This window comes from Cydia pomonella, chromosome 2, assembly GCF_033807575.1.
Source record: "Cydia pomonella isolate Wapato2018A chromosome 2, ilCydPomo1, whole genome shotgun sequence".
Classification (NCBI taxonomy): Eukaryota; Metazoa; Arthropoda; class Insecta; order Lepidoptera; family Tortricidae; genus Cydia; species Cydia pomonella.
In genome coordinates this window covers 5759297-5776982 of record NC_084704.1, presented here as the reverse complement: position 1 = coordinate 5776982, position 17686 = coordinate 5759297, and the positions used below count along the sequence as shown (strand labels likewise).

The window sequence follows — 17686 nt, the reverse complement described above, 5'->3', positions numbered from 1 at the left end:
CAAGGGTTTTAACATAAGTTGAAATAATATTTTTTTTAATAAATTGGTACTATCTCATTAATTGGTACCAGTTCATTGTACACATGCAATATTATACATTTTAGTGAGAGTAGTGAGTTTTGTCACGTAGAGAACTATCGCGGACTGTGCACTTGGTGTCCGTTCGCCCTCTTGACCCCCAATTGCGATCGTCATTACCTAGACACTCTTATATGCCAAATCAAAGTGGTATGTTATATATATTATGTATATTACATGCGTAGCTTCGTCTCGGCTGACAATTCTGTGAGTTGAGCCATTTCTTATTTTACTGCCCGAGGTTTGTATATTTACTATTATTTTTGCTCGACGAAGCCGGACAGCAGCAACTTCGTTAAGCACAGCGGGCTGAAAGTTGACGCTTACCGCCAGGAGGGCAGAAAATTATTTTTACGAACGCTAGTTAATAAGATTATAACGCCAACCCCTGTCCCTAAAAAACCAGCGTAAGACCATCTGCTAATGTTTTCCAAACAATATATCAGTTCGATCGTATACCTACCTACATCCTTTAACACGAGAAAAGTAAATATAGAAATAAGTTGTTGCTTTACAAATAACCACAGCGAGTAAATCGCTAAACTTCGCATATCTTTTTATTTATTGCAAAAAATACTTTATTTAAACGCTGGCCATATGTCTGTGTCACACGTATAGTCTAAATAAATCTTCACTCAAATACGTGTTAATATTTAAAAAGTCAAAGATACGCCACTTTTGAGACATTATGAATAAGTACATTAGTTGTGCTTAGTCAAAAAAATAAATGGAAGTAGATTTAGAAAGTTTTAAGGTTCTTATGAAGTTATTAGGTGCCATTCGCGCGATATATGTTTGTCCTCGTATAATGTCATTTCCTGGATTGATTTTTAAGCACATAGAACTTTGTTTCAGATTATTTTTTACCATTTAATAATTCCTATTATCCTTAATTTCGTTTAAATATAGCACGTACACTATGTTTATGGTTTAACCGTCGTCGTAAAAAGTATTCATTGTCCTCACTATCCTGGCGTCATTATGCTGGTTTTATTATCCAGGAAAACAGACTGTTTCAGTTGTCGGACGTCACACAGTCAACATCTTCTGAGGATGCCTCGTAGAGAGGCGAAACACGTGTCGTGTTTTGTATTTGGTGGTGGTTTGTTATATTTATTTGCGTATATATTTTTGCGGTGGGAGGGTGGGAACATTAATTGTATGTAAAAACACGTAAGTAAATATAAGGGGATGGCACTGATTGACCAACGCGTTAGATTTTCGCGGATTAGGAAAGTAATATTTTTGTTTTAATTTGATGCCTTTTATACCATTCAATTTCTATTTCAAATTTCTTTCATAACTGGAGGTGATTTTCTTCAAACAACTAAAAAATAGCAAAGACGACGTCATTTTCCTGCTAAGATCATCAGTTTCCTGCTACGGGCATTATATTCCTGGTCCAATTATTAGAATTAATTATTTCTTCTAAACTATTTACTTAAAACAGGTGCCTTAGTATCATTCAAATTATATTTTGAAGGTGTTTCTTATATCATACTTATTTTTTAAAGAAGAAATCTAAGGAAAAAAAAATTCCAGAAAACTGACGCAAAAATTTTATTTCAAAAATACACCTGTATACGTAAACGTTTTTTCTGTTGTCTGTCGTGAGCTGATAATGCGGCAGTATGTAAGTCTGATGCTCGCCTTATTATCATGCGCCATACAGATAAGGTCGTTATTTATAAATAACTAGTTTGCAAGTAATTTATTTCTTGTTAGGTTCCCAATATAAGCATGGAAAGAGTGACATGTATGTCAGTAATAATCCGTCTTGGAATAAGCTGATCGTATAACAAAAATGTTCAAGATAATTGTTATTCTGGCTGGAGTATGTGTACTCTTGAACGAGGCTCTACCCCCTGTGATAACCATTGGTTGGCAGGGTGCCGCCAGATCGCCTATAACAATAATGAGGTTGGGGATTAAAATAGCGTCGTGGCTGACTCCTTGTGACGTCTCCAATGCTCCTACCGAGTTCCGATTCACCACCGATGAGGAATGCGTGAACCGCTGTCCTGGGTACTGTTCCAGCATCATGAACTGCAACGCGACGTGCGTGCTGGGCAAACGGTGCGTGTGTGCGGCGTCCGCCTACTGCTTCATCAACAGGAACAAGACGAATCCCGACGGCTCCTATGCGTTCGATGATTGTTACAACTTCGACGAGCAGATTCCCTAAGTGGCTTTTTATTTTATTTCCATGTCCTTTTTGGATTACGAATTTAGTAACACGCGAATTCGATTGCCGTTGCTGGGTAGACAAAAATTAAAAATGCATTTTTCATTTGTTTGTATAAATAGAGCACAAAATTAAAATTGCACTGAATAATTCCATGCCATACGTGATAAAAATAAACTGTATTAACAAACCTAAAACCAAAAGCTTATTTCTTAGATATTTATTTTCGTTTTCCTGTGCCTTTTTTCAGGTTTAAAGGTTTTCAGCAAACTCTATGCTCTATGGAAATATTAATAGTAATTTAGGGAGTATTCTTAACATCACTGGGAAGCTATAATGATGAAACAATAAATTAATAATGACTCAGTTTTCTTCACAATAGCGCATTTATTAATAAATAGGTATGTATAAATATGTAGTTATGGACGCTGTATGGATAAAAATTATGAAATCTAAGTAGGTAGGTACCTATTAATACGAAAATAATAATCTACCTGTTCTCCAAAATAATGTTCTTTAATATTAAGGGACTCTTGAAAAGTTTAACTTAGAAAAAAAAAATACTCTCTCTATTATAAACATCTCACGTGATGTGTAAGTGGGATTTAATTTGCACTTTAAAGTGTAACAGTGCCCTAAAGCTCTCCGCCTCACGCGGCAGGGTTGGTATCACTTGGCTTGTCAGCAATCTGCGGCTTTTTACGGAAGCTGGGAAAGCGGCGCATGCTCTCGCGCAAGCTCGACGCGCGTTCGGCGACCCAGCTGCGGTTCTTGGACGGCGCGAACGCGGCGCCCAGCATCATGCAGCCGATGAAGATCATCAGTATTGGCAGCCACATGAATAACGCGTTATCTGTAACATTAAAAATGTATTATGATTTCATGGACTTTTGAATTATTATAACATCTTCAGTATTGGTAGCCACATGAATAACGCGTTACAGATAACAAACATTATAAATGTATTATGATTTCATGAACTTTTTAATTATAACACACTATGTGCGAAATTTGCATAATTTGTGCTAATCTAGCGTTAAAGCGATTGCTTTAGATTAGGACATGTTTATGCTTGCGCATTCGCGGCGCGCTTGCTATAATATATGGATATCGTTATGAACTAGTGGGCAAAATTCTTAAGCGTCCGCTAGCTGGGGCGTTTGCACGGGGCGGGCGAATGGGTGAACTAAAAATGGTCCGAGCAACGCGACAGATTTTACCTACAATCACTAATTCGCAACCGCTTGCGTTCTCCCGCTCTGTGCACCCACACCAGCTAGAAATAAAAAAAATCGGTCATAAGCATGTCGGGCCATGCTCAGTGTAGGGTTCCATAGTTACCATTCTGTCAGAATAAATAGGCTTAACGGGGATTATTAGTAGGTAAGTACGAGTATCATGTACATTACAAGCATAAGGGAGTACCTTCGCAGTGCTTTATAGGTATTTTTACTAAATAGAGAAGACTTTTTGCAATAACTCAAAAACGGCTGGACCTATCATGTTCGCTATAGTTGTCATTGAAAGTATTTATCAAGATTTCGTTTTAAGATTTTTCATATTTTTTGGACCTATTTGACAACGCGAGGAAGAAGAGTTCAGGTGGTCCTGGCCAGTTCTGATGTAAAATCTCGCCGCCAATTCTTCAGCTTTAACAACCACGAGTCCAACGTACAGCGTTCTCGGAAGTAAACTTTGATCCTGCACAAACCTGCTGAAGGTCAGTTCTATTTTTAAATTAATGCTTACAGTATCTCGGGGGAGTCAGTTCAGGTTCAGGCCAGTCGAATGTCACCACGCGAGAGATCTCTCCGTCTCTGCCTTCTAGCTTGGCAACCACAGTCCACGGCTGCTGGTTTTCATGAGTTAACGCCACGCGTATCCTGCAGATGCCTCTTGAAGAACTGCTCTCGTCCAGGTAATAGGAGGATTGTAAATTGACGATTGATGAGAAACCTGTGGAAATTTGTCATGTGATTTATGGTCTTAAATCCACGACGTATGGATAGATGCACGAATAATTTAGCTTTAACAAAATTAAATATATTCTTGACATTCCATGGAGTTTTAAAGTAAATACGTTTGTACAATTAAAGTGTCTATTTAATTTTCTGCATTAAAGATTTACCGTACTGGCGTTTTCCCAGCTAGTTTCGACAAACGTGAATATACTTTGGCATGGCGTGTTTGTTCGTAGCGAGTTCGCCATGAGCCGCGATGCCGCGACGCAACGTCTTCATACTCAGGCTGTGATTACATTCAGTTACCACTCGCATAACGTTGTTGTTACTCCGCCCTTCTGTTAGCGCTCGTGCCAGTGCAAAGTTGTTCAACGATACTTATAACTCACCAAACCCGTCAAAGCGGACGAAGCGGCAATATTCTAGTTCCCGGTTCCAGGCGACTTGGCCTTCTATCACCAGCCAACCGTCATACTCGATCTTGCTCGATACTCTCATCTCTTCTGCAAATTCGTTAATACAAAGTAAATTAATTAAAAATACAATACGGAACAACAAGTTGGTTACAGTAAAAACAATGATTATAATGAATGATAGAACAGCAATTATCGAAAATGATAGATAGATAGATAGATAGATAAACCATTTATTCGCTTGCCACAATACACACAACTATACAAAAAAATAATACAAACAATAGCAACACCAAAATAAAAATTAAATGAAGAGCAAAAAGCATCAATAAAAGGTAATGTGTGCTGTGTGCGTTGCAGCAAAACAAAAGGGTTCTGGCTCAGTAATACGCTCCACTCTTTCGGGTGAAGCACTGATAATTCTGCTAGAACCCAGAGAAAATCTACCCGCTCTAAGACTATATTGTAGGTACATTCGTGGCAGTGGATGGAGAAAGTGAGGCAAAAAACTAGTTAGTCACATATAGCGGTTCTCGCGTGGCGACACAAGTGACCACGAACCAGACGAATCAACGTCACCAAATGTCAGTTCAAGATAGCTGAGATGCTCACATGTAGGCAGGGCCGGATTTAGGGGAGGGCATTCGGGGCTACAGCCCCGGGGCCTCCACAAAAGAGGGGCCCCCACAATAGAGACTTCGGAGCATTTACCATTTTATTTGGAAAATAATTTGGGGCCAGGGGGCCTCCACTCCTTTATTGCCCGAGGCCTCCAGACCTCTTAATCCGGCAGTGCACGTAGGGAGGGCATAACTGGTAGTTGTAGAAAACCTAGTAGTTTGTCCAGCAGCGAATATTTTCATCGAAATGATTATGAATCGTATTTACCTTTCACTTGGACGTAGATGCTTTGGTTCTGCTCCTGGCCGTTGATACTCGCGTGGCACGACCACCCGCCGGCATCGCTGTGCAGCAAACTCTGGAAGCGCACGCCGCACTCGCCAGCGTCCAAGCCAGCGCCTACATACTGCATGGTTGGTGATGACATGCCTGAAAATGCATGCATGTAATACAAATAAGCTAGGATAAGCAGATGAGCTGGGCACCAAGATTTAACATTATGACTACACGTTTGAGATATTGCGCAATAAAAGTATCTGTTAACTATAGTATATGAAATTTATATGTATATTAGTGTTCATCTAGCAACATTGTACGTCTGCATTCTTTTATTCTATCGGCTATCCCTTTAATTGTCTTTCTGCCTTCTGCATCCCATTTTGTTGTAACTCTCACAAATCTCACTTCTCACAAATTAAGTCTGTCACTGCCCGAGAGACTTAATTTGTGAGAAAGAAGACAAGAAGATTATAGACAAACCAGCGCTACTGTTTTTTAAAGTCCTTATTTTTGTGCCCATTTCGTTTTCCCTTTATTCTGTTCCTAACAGTTATTCTATAAGGTATATGTTATATGGGTCTTGTCGCCTGAATCAAATTTTAAATATAATAATTAATGATTTTCTAATGACTGACTAATTTAATGATGACTAATTTCTTGAAAAAATATTTAATGAGAAATAACTGTGAATAAACAAGAAAAGAGAGTACAATGGTAACTCGGTAATTTATTTGTACCTTAGACGGGAGCTATTTTTAAAATGCGGGGTAACATTGATAATAGGGTATTGATTTTTGAATGCGGGCTTTAGAATTGTATGATGTTGTAGGCAACTTAAACAGAAATAGATTATGAAACCGTTCAGAAACGAATTCCTTATACTTTAAAAGTCGATGATCAATACCCTTCAAATCAAAGTAACCCCAGTTTACTGGTAACTAATTCCTTAAGAAATAGCATGTGTAAATTACCTGGTCCGACGTTGAAGACGGTTCCATTGGGTGCCCTGAAGTAGCAGTAGCGAAGCGGCGCCCGCGCCGAGCACGCCAGACTAGCCGGCTCTTGCTCCTCAATTGACAGTGAGTTAGCCTGCGCCACCAGCACGGGCTCTGAAATTACAGAAGACTCTTAAAATTCTCTATTTACAATTTTGAGTCAGGGTCACGCAGCTAGGTGTTCACGGTAACACTAATAAAAATAAAAATAACGACAGCGGCAGAAGTTAAAGACAATTCTTGAACCAATAATCACTTCCCTTCGTAAACATAGTTACAGTACGCAAAAATCATCTTAATTACTCGGCGAAGCGAACCACAATATATGTCACGAACTTATGACACTGCAAATACCCAGGGATCGGATACCGGCATTTTTTGTATGGGAACGAAAACGGTATTTTTTCGTTCTTTGTTAATTATTTCATTTCTAATTGGGCAATCTCATAATACGAAGTCGTTATCTAAAAACACAACCGAGTCCTATATTTGGAGTATAAAATAAACCGAAATATATGTTTATTTCAAAGTTTTTCCAAAAAAACCGGTGCCGATCCCTGCCATGACCAGATATGTTTGGTGTTAAGAATAAAAAAAACTAACAATTCAACACACCTGCCACAACAGACTCGGCGACAATAGGATCCTGCATGGCCCACGGGCAGAGCACGGTGAGGAAGCCGTAATAGTTCTCTTCCTCAGACTCCAGGTCACACCGCCACAGGCCCAGGTCTGAAGTCACCGGCTCGGTAATCTGGAGACTGCAGCTGTAGTAGTAGTCGGACTCGATGCTGAAAATTTAAAATAACCGAGTCTTATTTGGGATATTTAGGCTCTTTTTTTCCTATTTTTTTATGTAATAGGCAGCAAACGACCAGACGAGTCATCCTTTTTTATGAGCTATGGGGATGTGAAAGGTTTACAGCTCACAGAGCCACTAGTTTAGACTAGTTTACAATTTATAAAGTACGTATTAAACACCTATGGTTTACTTAAATTATTACTCGTTTCCTAACAACAGTACCTGGTCTGATTGACGTGGAAGACGTAGCGGCCCTCACTAACACCTGGATTAGCCACGAGAACTTCTTCTAATGCAGGACTACGGAACAGACAGCCGGTTACCTGCTGCGAGCTTGTCACTGAACAAGTCAGCTCCACTGTTGGTTTGTTGACCGAAACGTAAGACGAGACTTCCGGCTTTGCATCTGAAATATAAGAAATGTAAACAAGTTAGCTTTTGATATGACCTAAGAAAATTAACCCGTTATATTTAGTTTGATGACGTGGTCTTATTATTTGTCTGGGCGTCCTTTTATACGGAAGGACCTAAAAGTATTGTATGTACTTGTAAACGTCCTTGTATTTGACAGCCTAATTCCTATAGTTGATAACCCGTTTGTCATGTCTATTGCTTGGAATAAAATTTAAAATGACAACTATTTATTGCTCCACCGAACACTGTCTATGACCGTGATAAGATTCATATACTAGCCGTGTCTTATCCAACCTCGACATTGGCAGAATCATCAACACCTTGATGGAGCCATAACACGAAAAATTGATTGAACTATTTATTGGGACGGCATCGAGCACTGGGAGTGGGACATTTACTATTACGTGCTTTAAGGTATGAATGAAACTAATCTCTTTCTCTATGGCATCGACTTTACTTAGTGTGACATCCTCTAAAAGTACGGCGGATGTCATTTTAGATCTAGAGCAGAGCCAAACTGGGGAAGTACCTCCACCTTACAGAAAACCGCAGCCAAATAACACTAGAACCTACTCCTAGTGTTGCGTTCCTGCCGGTGAGTAAGGTTGCCAGAGCTCAACGAGAGTGCAGTGTGTTAGAGTCGGCAACGCGCATGTCGCAACTCCTCTGGAGTTGCAGGTGTACATAGGCTATGGAGACTGCTGACCATCAGGCGGGCCATATGATTGTTTGCCACCGAATGAAACCATATAAATGATAACAACTAACCTGCCGCCGTCACACTCACTAGCAAGGAGTGTCTCTCCGTCACAATCCGTCCAGGCATCCCCACCACCATGGTCCAGACGCCTTCATGCTGGTCCTTAAAGACGCGGTTCAAGACCACCTGACATCTCCCGAAACCGTCGAACACCACGTCACCATCTGGGCTTGTCACTTTACAGTAGACTGCTTCTTGAGGTCCGATTGTTTTGTCTACGGAGGCGTGTTCCACCAAGGTCAGATGTAACGTGTGGTTTTCTCTAGCTGAAAACAAAATATTACATTTAGGCTTGGCATTTGGCATTTAGTCAAACATACTAGTCGGTGAGTCGGCGCCAATCTAGTTTACTTTTTCAACGGCTCAACTATAAGTGGCTCGAAAGTGTTATACAGTCAATCAGGAATTAAGAATAAAAGGGCGACTTGTCATATAGCATTCGTCTTCCGGAGTAACAATTTATCCCTAGTAATTTATTAACAGCAAAACCTAATAAACAATTCACTCAAGATCAATGAAAACTGTTCACTTTATACCGAATGTCTATACAACGTGACCCGTTTACATCGAATTCCATCTATTTACTGTTTTATCCTTATATCATGGGGTCAAGATATGTACCATTAACATGCACCAGCACAGGGGCTTTATAGATAATCGTTTTCCCATAAACGATATTCCAGATGCCAGTATGGTTTGCATCTACGGAGGGCACCACGAACCCACAAGTCTCCTTATGGTTGTCATCGAGACTAAACAATGCAGGCTCTTCATCATTAGGGTCCTTTAAACTGCAAGTGTCATAGAGTTCCGTGGGATTGGCCAAGCGGACGTGGATGGAGTTGCCTTCTGTGATGGTTATTTCATTAATTACGGCATCCACGGACTCTGAAATGAATAATATTTCAACTGTATATTTCAATTAATTTTAGACCATGTGAAAAAGTTTCTCGTGGAATAACTTTAACTTTTAGACGGCTACGGTCCGGGTGGCCCCTAAGCCTAGTTTAGGTAATTTAGTGGTTAAGATTGACGAAGCTTGTTGCGGATTAGGATCATTTTTAATACTAAATACCTAGGTGATGAAGCCTTTAGCTGTTTTGTATTGACATAGTCTCATACAGGTCGAGCCGAGTGGTGCCCGATTATACAGCGGCATCGGCATAGACTTGGTTTTTGTTTTTAACTTTTTTTTCTCTCTATATAATAGTGTGATGTCAATACATTGAACAGTGTACTTATTTATGTGGATAATGACAATGAGTAATAGCAGATAATTGTAATTTATGATTTCAATCGGTAAATAATGAGTTATTGTCCAGAGAGGGAATAGTTTACATATGGAGATGACCGTCATTTGTTCTCTTGAACTTGGGCAACAGGTCAACATACGGCTGAAGGACGATCAATGTACACATTTTAATCATTTCTGTGAAATTTAATAAAAGCCTAAATCAAAAAAGCTAATTATAAATACTATAATCTAACTCGGCGACAATCAATATTAAGATTTTCGTATCTTATCACCGGTACGTGAGCTGATACACGTAAGATTAATGTCATTTTAATCAGACACCTTACCTTCGACGTAAATAATGAATGGAAGACGCTTTTCAATAGCCAGGGAGCTTCTAATTTCCCGGGAAATGAGAGTCCAAGTTCCGATCAGATCTTCAGACACTTCAATTGTAACGCCACAATTGATATTAGACGCTGTCACCACTTCAACTCCAGGGATATGGAAGCCTTCCATGATAGTGTACTGGAGTCCTTCTGGAGCTCTAATATGGCAACTTTGGAAGGTGGTGAAGATATCAGAAGCTATTGTAACTCGGTGGCTTGCGCCAATACTGGTATCAAGGAATTGTTCGTTCAAATTTTCAACTGTTCTATCTTCTTCTATGGGGTTGCTTGGATCTGTAAAAGAACAGGACGGAATACTGTTTATTTTATTGTCATGTAGATGCACCTATACTTATTACATAATATAGGAACTAGCTTCTATAACTATTGCGTATATAACGTATATTTCTCATATAATATGTCTTCTATTTTATTGTAGTAAGTACCTTATTGTGATTAGATGACTAATAAACATTCAATCCTTTGGTTAACATTGCCTAATAGGTATCATGGACATATTTAATTACAAAATGTACAGCTGTGTTTATGCGCGTATTTATGCATGAAACTGTACCTACATTTTAGCTCATTCAATGCTTTACAAATTGATTTATTAATCGTAGCTGTGTGTGAACTACAATGTGTGATATCTTTATTCCCTCGTAAGTCGATTGGATTGTGCAATTAAAATGCGATTAATTATTAATTTGTAATGCGGACAAAATATTAAGAGATGATAACGCTGACAGTGACAAGGTTACAATTAATTAATTTAAATATTAGGATTTTAATATTTAATTATCACGCTATTACCAGTGAGTATTGATATTGATTTTTTTTATTATATCTACCTACTACTCGTAATATTGTAAATATACATGCGACTGTAACTCTGTCTGTCCGTTTACAACCCCTTCACGCTTAAACTGCTAAACTAATTTCGATGAAGTTTGGTATGGTAATTTTATCAATCATCATCAGTAAATATATATATTCTTATATATACCGGGTGGAGCCTGTAACACGAGCAAATAACTTCAACATAAATTAAGTATACTCCTTAAGCGATGACTTTTGTTTTGCTCAATAACTTTATAGAATTATGAAGTCTTTAACTTCCTAATATTATTCATACAAATTAGGTAAATACAAGTATTATCTTCAATGTACGCTGTCATTAGTAAAATCGACGTCGCTTGTCACCATCTTGTCAAGCTTTAAACATAACGAAAATCGTAATATATTGCGTCGTAGAATACATTTTGAAATGTACTAAAAATCAAAACAAGTTATTGTTAAAAGTCGCTGAACCAATGTTGGTCAGTTTAATTTTTTGCTCCTGGTACAGGCCCCACCCGTTATACATCAAGGTGTAAAAAAAATAGTGGGGATCCTTTTAATTATCGGTATCGGAAAAACTAGAAAAAAAAATATCCAGGTCGTCCAAGCCAGGCAACCCTCCATACAAAGGTCAACAATTTTTAGCGTCTAATATTTATTTCATCTACTTTTTCCTAATCAGAACACGACACGAAGTATGCCCTTAATGAATCCCCAGATCCCCACTATTTTGTTAACACCTTGTATATATTCAGTTGAATCTCAATAACTCTAACCTCGTTAAGGTGAAATCCTCGTTAACACGAAGTTAAATGCCCCTTCCCTTCAAAGCCCAAAACCTCATAACTCCAAATATTTAACATCATTAAAACGAAGTAGGCAACGATTCCCTTCACGCAGTTATCCAATAAAAATTTTACCTCTATAACTCGAAAAATAAAATGTAACCTCTTTAAAAATAGATTTTATTTATCACGTTTATATGTCGAAGTTATTTGTTAAGAAACCACTGTAGCTCCGAAAAACTATAATATACTGTACTTTACGCGTTTGTATAATTACCTCTTTAATAGCATTTTTTCAGGCGTTTTACCTCAGTAACCGAAACCTCTTAAAGACAAACAAAAGCCTATAAAGTGAAGTTAACGCTCTTTAGGGCATATTGTCAAAGTTTTTACACGTGCAATCTGTGGGCAACATTTACACAAGGAGGCTTTAACACGCTGAGAGGTCAGTACAACAATATTCTGAAGATGCTGTTTAAACTGCCGAAGCACTGTAATGCTTCGGGCATGTTTGCAGAGGCGCGAATAGGCGTAAAAGAACAGGGTATCTGCTGAAGCGCGTGCGTGGCAGTAGCAACAGCCTCCTGATGACCGTCCGAACGTGCAGACTGCCGCCTGAGGTTGAGGTGGTGATAAGCAGGGATAAATAACTCATCTTGCCCCGTGGTCCTCTCTGCACGCAGGGATGTTTATGTAGTAAGTGTTATTATGTAAGTACTAACATAGGATGTAAGTTTTAAGTTTTTTTTAAATGGTGGCGATTGAACTTTCAATTGATTTTCGTTATTTCTGTATTTTTATTTTTTGACGTGAAAACTTCTTTAGCGGCGCTGTGCACTTTTTGGAATGGGGAAAAAATGATAAACTCGCGACAGGTCACGTGACCGACAGATTGGACAGATTGAAAATTCGTAAGACGGACACGTGACGTAGTCGTTGAAATTATGGATGGAAGTTGATTTTTCTGAGAGATAAACTTTTTATTGTTAAATAATTACAATACATAGTTAATTCATAGTTCTGAAGTGTTAATTTTTTAATGTAATATTAATTGTCATGTTTGTGTACGATAGCGCAATAAATGAATATTGTATTTTACCACATAAATGATAGTACTTTTATACTGATAATTAAAGCAATTCGTGCAAAATTATTCCTAACCATTCCAAAATATCAAAAATGCACAACGTTAATATTCAAGTTTTCACTTCTGCCGGCACTCCCGGAGTGCAACCCGTTGTTTTTTTTTTCATTATGTTTTATTGTGGTAATTAAACTTAATTGTTAGAATACCTTAAGAAAACATGAGTGAAATAGTGATGAAGAAGGATTACATTTTTTCAGGTTGTTTTACCTTCTACATTTGTTCTCACTGCTGATGCGAAAAGTTTTGTGTCCAACACGAGTTGAAAGTTATTTTGCGCTTATTACGCTCAAGATTCTAAATTAGAATTAGATATTATAGAATCTTTCGCTTGCACGGGACTCAAAATAAGCACGTGCTCAAAGTAATATCAAACTCTGCTCTCTTGTTGTACAAATAACTATTATCGGCGGTAAAAACCCAACCGATAACTTAACGCTGCCTAAAACTGATGACCGCGTCATTTATCAATGTTTAGTGGTAGCCCCCAGAATCATGTATCTTTGTTTACAATTTACATATTAAATGGGTCAGGCGCTTTTTTTGCAAGTGGAGACTTTTTATACGAGAAAAACAAGTTCAATGAATTTGAAAATGGTTTTTAGCATTATGTTATTATTTTGAGGAAATTTCGAATCTGAGACACTTGTGGGCCTCGTAAAAGCTCTTTTCGGTCGAATGAGTCTTATCATCTTGTGGCGTGCGTGGTTGACAATTTTGTTTTTAAGACGGGAAATTCATTTCGCATAATACCCAGGCGCGACAAAGTCGCGGGAGAAGCTAGTTATAAATAAAGCCATTCTATAACTATGTATATATTTATATTTTACCTACCTTCTTGTATTATAGTAAACGAAAGTCGGTTCTCTGTATGCACACCGCGATTACTAAACTTCCCAATAAGTCGCCAGTCTCCGATCATATTGGCCGTTATAGGTCCAATGGATAGCCTGCAAGCTACCCTGTTGAGAGAAACGAAGTATGCTCCGGTCGGCATGGATTCTGACGACCAGTACGACTCTCCGGATGGCATGGTGAACTGGCAGACGTCGACGACACCAGTGCCTGCCACCTCCAGGAAGATAGTGCTGCCCAAGTTGACTACATGCTGAGTGGGGTTCAATGTTGTTACGTTGTATGCTTGATCGTATGGGTGGTTTTCATCTGCAAAAATATAAGCGAGGTTGATAATGATAATATCAGTAATGGGTGGTTGACGGGTGAAAAATACGTTCACCTTACTAGGCCACTTTATAATGACGATTAGTCTGGCCTAGTGGGTAGTGACCCTGCCTATGAAGCCGATGGTCCTGGGTTCGAAGCCTGGTGAAGGCATTTATTGGTGTGATGAGCACAAATTTTTGTTTCTAAGTCATGGATGTTTTCTTATGTATTTGTATATTACGAGTATTATATGTATATCGTTGTCTGAGTACCCGCAACACAAGCCTTCTTGAGCTTACTGCGGGACTTAGTCAATCTGTGTAAGAATGTCCTATATAGTAAACACCCCTATAATGGGACATGCACCAGTAATGGGATGGTATAGACAAATCCTGTAAAACAAGTGTTAACCATCAGTTTTTAAACGCTGACAACATTTTACCATAAACAAGAGTCAAAGATTTTTCATTGATATTTGTTAGTTTTCTAAATTAATAACGTCATACATCCCATGACTGTAGCAAAAAACCATAGTTTTAATTGGTCAATAATATTGAAACCAATTGCAGTAGCTTTCATTAAATACATCGAAAACATAGAGGACGAATTGGACATTCACATTTTAAAGCACTTAGAAATTTTACAGATGTCGGTGAAATATTTTGATATTTCCTCGAAATATTTTGATACGTTCTCAAATTTTTCTCTTAAATGTCCCATGATTGGTGCCGTTAACATAATACTTATTTATTTAGTTATTTATAATTGTCTTAATAAAAGGTGTCGTAACTTGAGACGAAGCTCTTTCCTTGTGATTTTTGAACCAACCACTTGGTGAATAATAAATCAGTGGCAGATTAATACTGGTTTTAAAGAAGTTGTTCAAATTTTCCCGTGTGGAAGTTTAGCAATTTCGGAAACTTATCGACAGCGCATCTGCTAGCTGGCGCCGCAACCGAATGAGAGCGCGTGCGAGGGAGACAACGGCATCACAACAACGCCGATATAGACTGTCACCGCATTCGCTTGCTATTTTAGAATGAATCACAGTATGATATCCGTGTAAGAGCGTTTTCACATTGTCCGATCCGGTATTGAATGTCGGGCGACTTTTAGAGAAAAACAGCTGCTAGAAAATACCCTATAACATTAAGTTCTATTATTTTTGCATTAACGCTTAGTTTTCGACAACAAACAATAATTCAATGTATAAAAAAATAGAAAAATGCGTTTTGCTTCTATGTAGTCGTATCATATCCGACATCTCATATCGGATTGAACAATGTACAAACGCTCTTTAGTCTTAAATATTGACATACCGTATAACTCCATACTAATAGGTTGCCGAACTTCATTGTATCCCCACAAAGAGGAATCAAAGGTTCCGTAGACGGTCCAATTTGCCAAATGCCGTTCCGCTAAAGGCCCGATAGCGATACTGCAGGTAGAATCCGTGTCCTGAGCCAAATTGACGTCGGGGTACTCTCTGTCCCGGGTAACGACCAAGTCCTCATCATTGGGAGTCACCAAATGGCAGGAGACTACCGAGCCGGAGCCGCGCACGGCAGGAGTCAGGGTACCGTGAAAGTTGACTACGTGATTGAATCTCGCATTGATTGTCGTCTGCCATATGGAGTCAGGGTTTGCAGTACCTATAATATAAAAGTTACTGTAGTGACATCAAAAAACTTGAGGAGTTAGAAAAAAAGAAACATACTGACTTCTCCAAATGATTTCAGCATTCTGGCAACGTCTGTGCTCTACGTTGTTTTCCTCGTAGGATCCACATAGAGTCCATTTTCCGAGCAGCGAAGCATCCATAGGCCCAACCACTACCCTGCACGAGACGTAGTGGGTACTGGTGTGTGCTGTAACGCCGGCGACTTCATCTCCAACATCTACAGTCGTACCGTCTGGTTTCGTCAGTTGACATTTTTCAGAATTCATGGTCCTTGGCAAGTTAATGTCAACATCTAAACCAGTTCTCGTTCTAAACTGTAAATCGCTCAGCCATTGTGTTTCAACAGCATTTTCTTCTTCAGAACTTATAGCCTCTGCAAATGACATGGATTTATTTCGTAGGACATGCTGGAATCTAGATTTTATTATTAGACATTGAAAATACTGAGTGCCGCAATTAAATGCACTGAGGTTATGTTATTTAAGTTCGCCCTAAGAATTACAAATGATTATACATAAAAACAAGTTTTTGCATAATTGGTAACTGATTTTACTAGAAGGAACTTTAACGAACCAAGTTTTCCACAAGAGTAAGCCTACCTGAAGACTCTTTTGACGTTGCTTCCGAATTTTCCAATGAAGCACCATTTTGATCTTCAGATGTTTCTTCCGAAGTGGCATTCTCTTCTGCTGATTGTTGAGAATTTTCTTCAGAAATAACTGTTTCTGCCGAGTTAACATCAGTTTCTTGAGATGCATCACTTTCTCTTATTGTTACGTAAAGTTGTTCCTTTAATTCGTTTACCTCGCCATTTTCAGACAGTATACCAGCATGCAGAGACCATAAGCCTTCGTCATTTTCATCCAAATCATTGATTCTTACTCTACATGTTGAAATATAATTAGTAAGGTACTCATATTTATCAGAAAGTGTTTCACTTGCCATTAAATCGATGTTGGTATTGGATGGGGTTACTAGGTAGCATTCTGACGTCGTATTTGGAAATGTAACCACAGTAATTTCTACAAAATGTCCTTTCTCGAAAAGTTGGGGTTCTATATCAGATCCATTTATACCTAGGCATAAAAAAAATGTTGATGAATACTTTATCAATCACTTTTAAAAACCAACTATAAACATGTCATTTAGTGCAACCAAGAATAGAGTCAAATATATATTACCTACTTTTAATGCTTATAAAATTACACTGATCAAGTGAATTAAACTTTGTAAACTCTTCATTTAATCAATTTAAATCCTGTCGATGATCAGTATATCTGTCTGTGAATGATGATTATATTATTTTTTATTGGTGTTTTCTTTTTAAAACTTAGGTAGGTGACAATGTTGCCTAGTCCTACCTACTCCTTAATAATTCCGTGTAAATCGTACAAATCTAAAAGGACAAAAATACTCGTAGACTGTGCTATATATGCAATTTTTTTTTTTTGTATTTAACTATTACCTGCCAGCAGCAATGCCAGCCACAAGGTCCCCGACGCGCGCATGTCGTCGCTCCTCACTTACCACTAGTCACTGATCAATTAACTAATCATTAGCCTTGCACACCGATAACAAAATACATTGTTATCCTACATCCTTCTAAGATCTGTTCTATTTTGTAATCTTATCTTGTCTTCAGTTAAATGTCCGATAGCAGCGCGAGCTCTGGGATGGCCATGTAGCGACTGGCCAGGGTATTGCGGATCTTGTATGTTTATCTTATTTAGCATCGAAGCGAATGGTTTATCGCGTCTGGGGTTGAAGTGTTTGTCTAAATTTCTACTTACAACAATAGGTATATCAGCAGAAATTTTAAATTTAAATATTTAAAACAAAATTTTGATTTAATTTTTCAAATTAAACTTCTTGATCAATGTTCGGCTTTCCGTCTGCCACGCCGCATACCTAGTACAAATAACTGAAAAATATTTTTGTCTC

The 17686-nt window shown here is 38.3% G+C and overlaps 1 protein-coding gene across 1 annotated transcript; it reads right to left on the bottom strand.

The window, feature by feature from the left end:
- Positions 1-2630: 2630 nt before the first annotated feature.
- LOC133532083 (uncharacterized) lies at positions 2631-17477 on the bottom strand. Its single transcript, XM_061870581.1, has 15 exons — positions 17211-17477; positions 16345-16821; positions 15786-16118; positions 15384-15716; positions 13735-14064; positions 10090-10425; positions 9130-9396; positions 8517-8774; positions 7557-7740; positions 7148-7323; positions 6509-6646; positions 5526-5687; positions 4614-4727; positions 4013-4219; positions 2631-3116 (listed from the first exon to the last, which is right to left on the bottom strand). Exons 1-15 carry the CDS (start codon positions 17251-17253, stop codon positions 2914-2916), a joined length of 3561 nt encoding a protein of 1186 aa, XP_061726565.1. The 5' UTR covers positions 17254-17477; the 3' UTR covers positions 2631-2913.
- Positions 17478-17686: the final 209 nt, after the last annotated feature.

Excerpts from the sequence above, each read along its gene's own strand:
- LOC133532083 (XM_061870581.1), bottom strand. The coding sequence starts at position 17,253 with ATGCGCGCGTCGGGGACCTTGTGGCTGGCATTGCTGCTGGCAG. Across the intron at positions 16,119-16,344 it reads AACGTCAAAAGAGTCTTCAG|AGGCTATAAGTTCTGAAGAA; the intron begins GTAGGCTTACTC and ends TGTCATTTGCAG. Across the intron at positions 15,717-15,785 it reads TGCTGAAATCATTTGGAGAA|GTACTGCAAACCCTGACTCC; the intron begins GTCAGTATGTTT and ends TTTATATTATAG.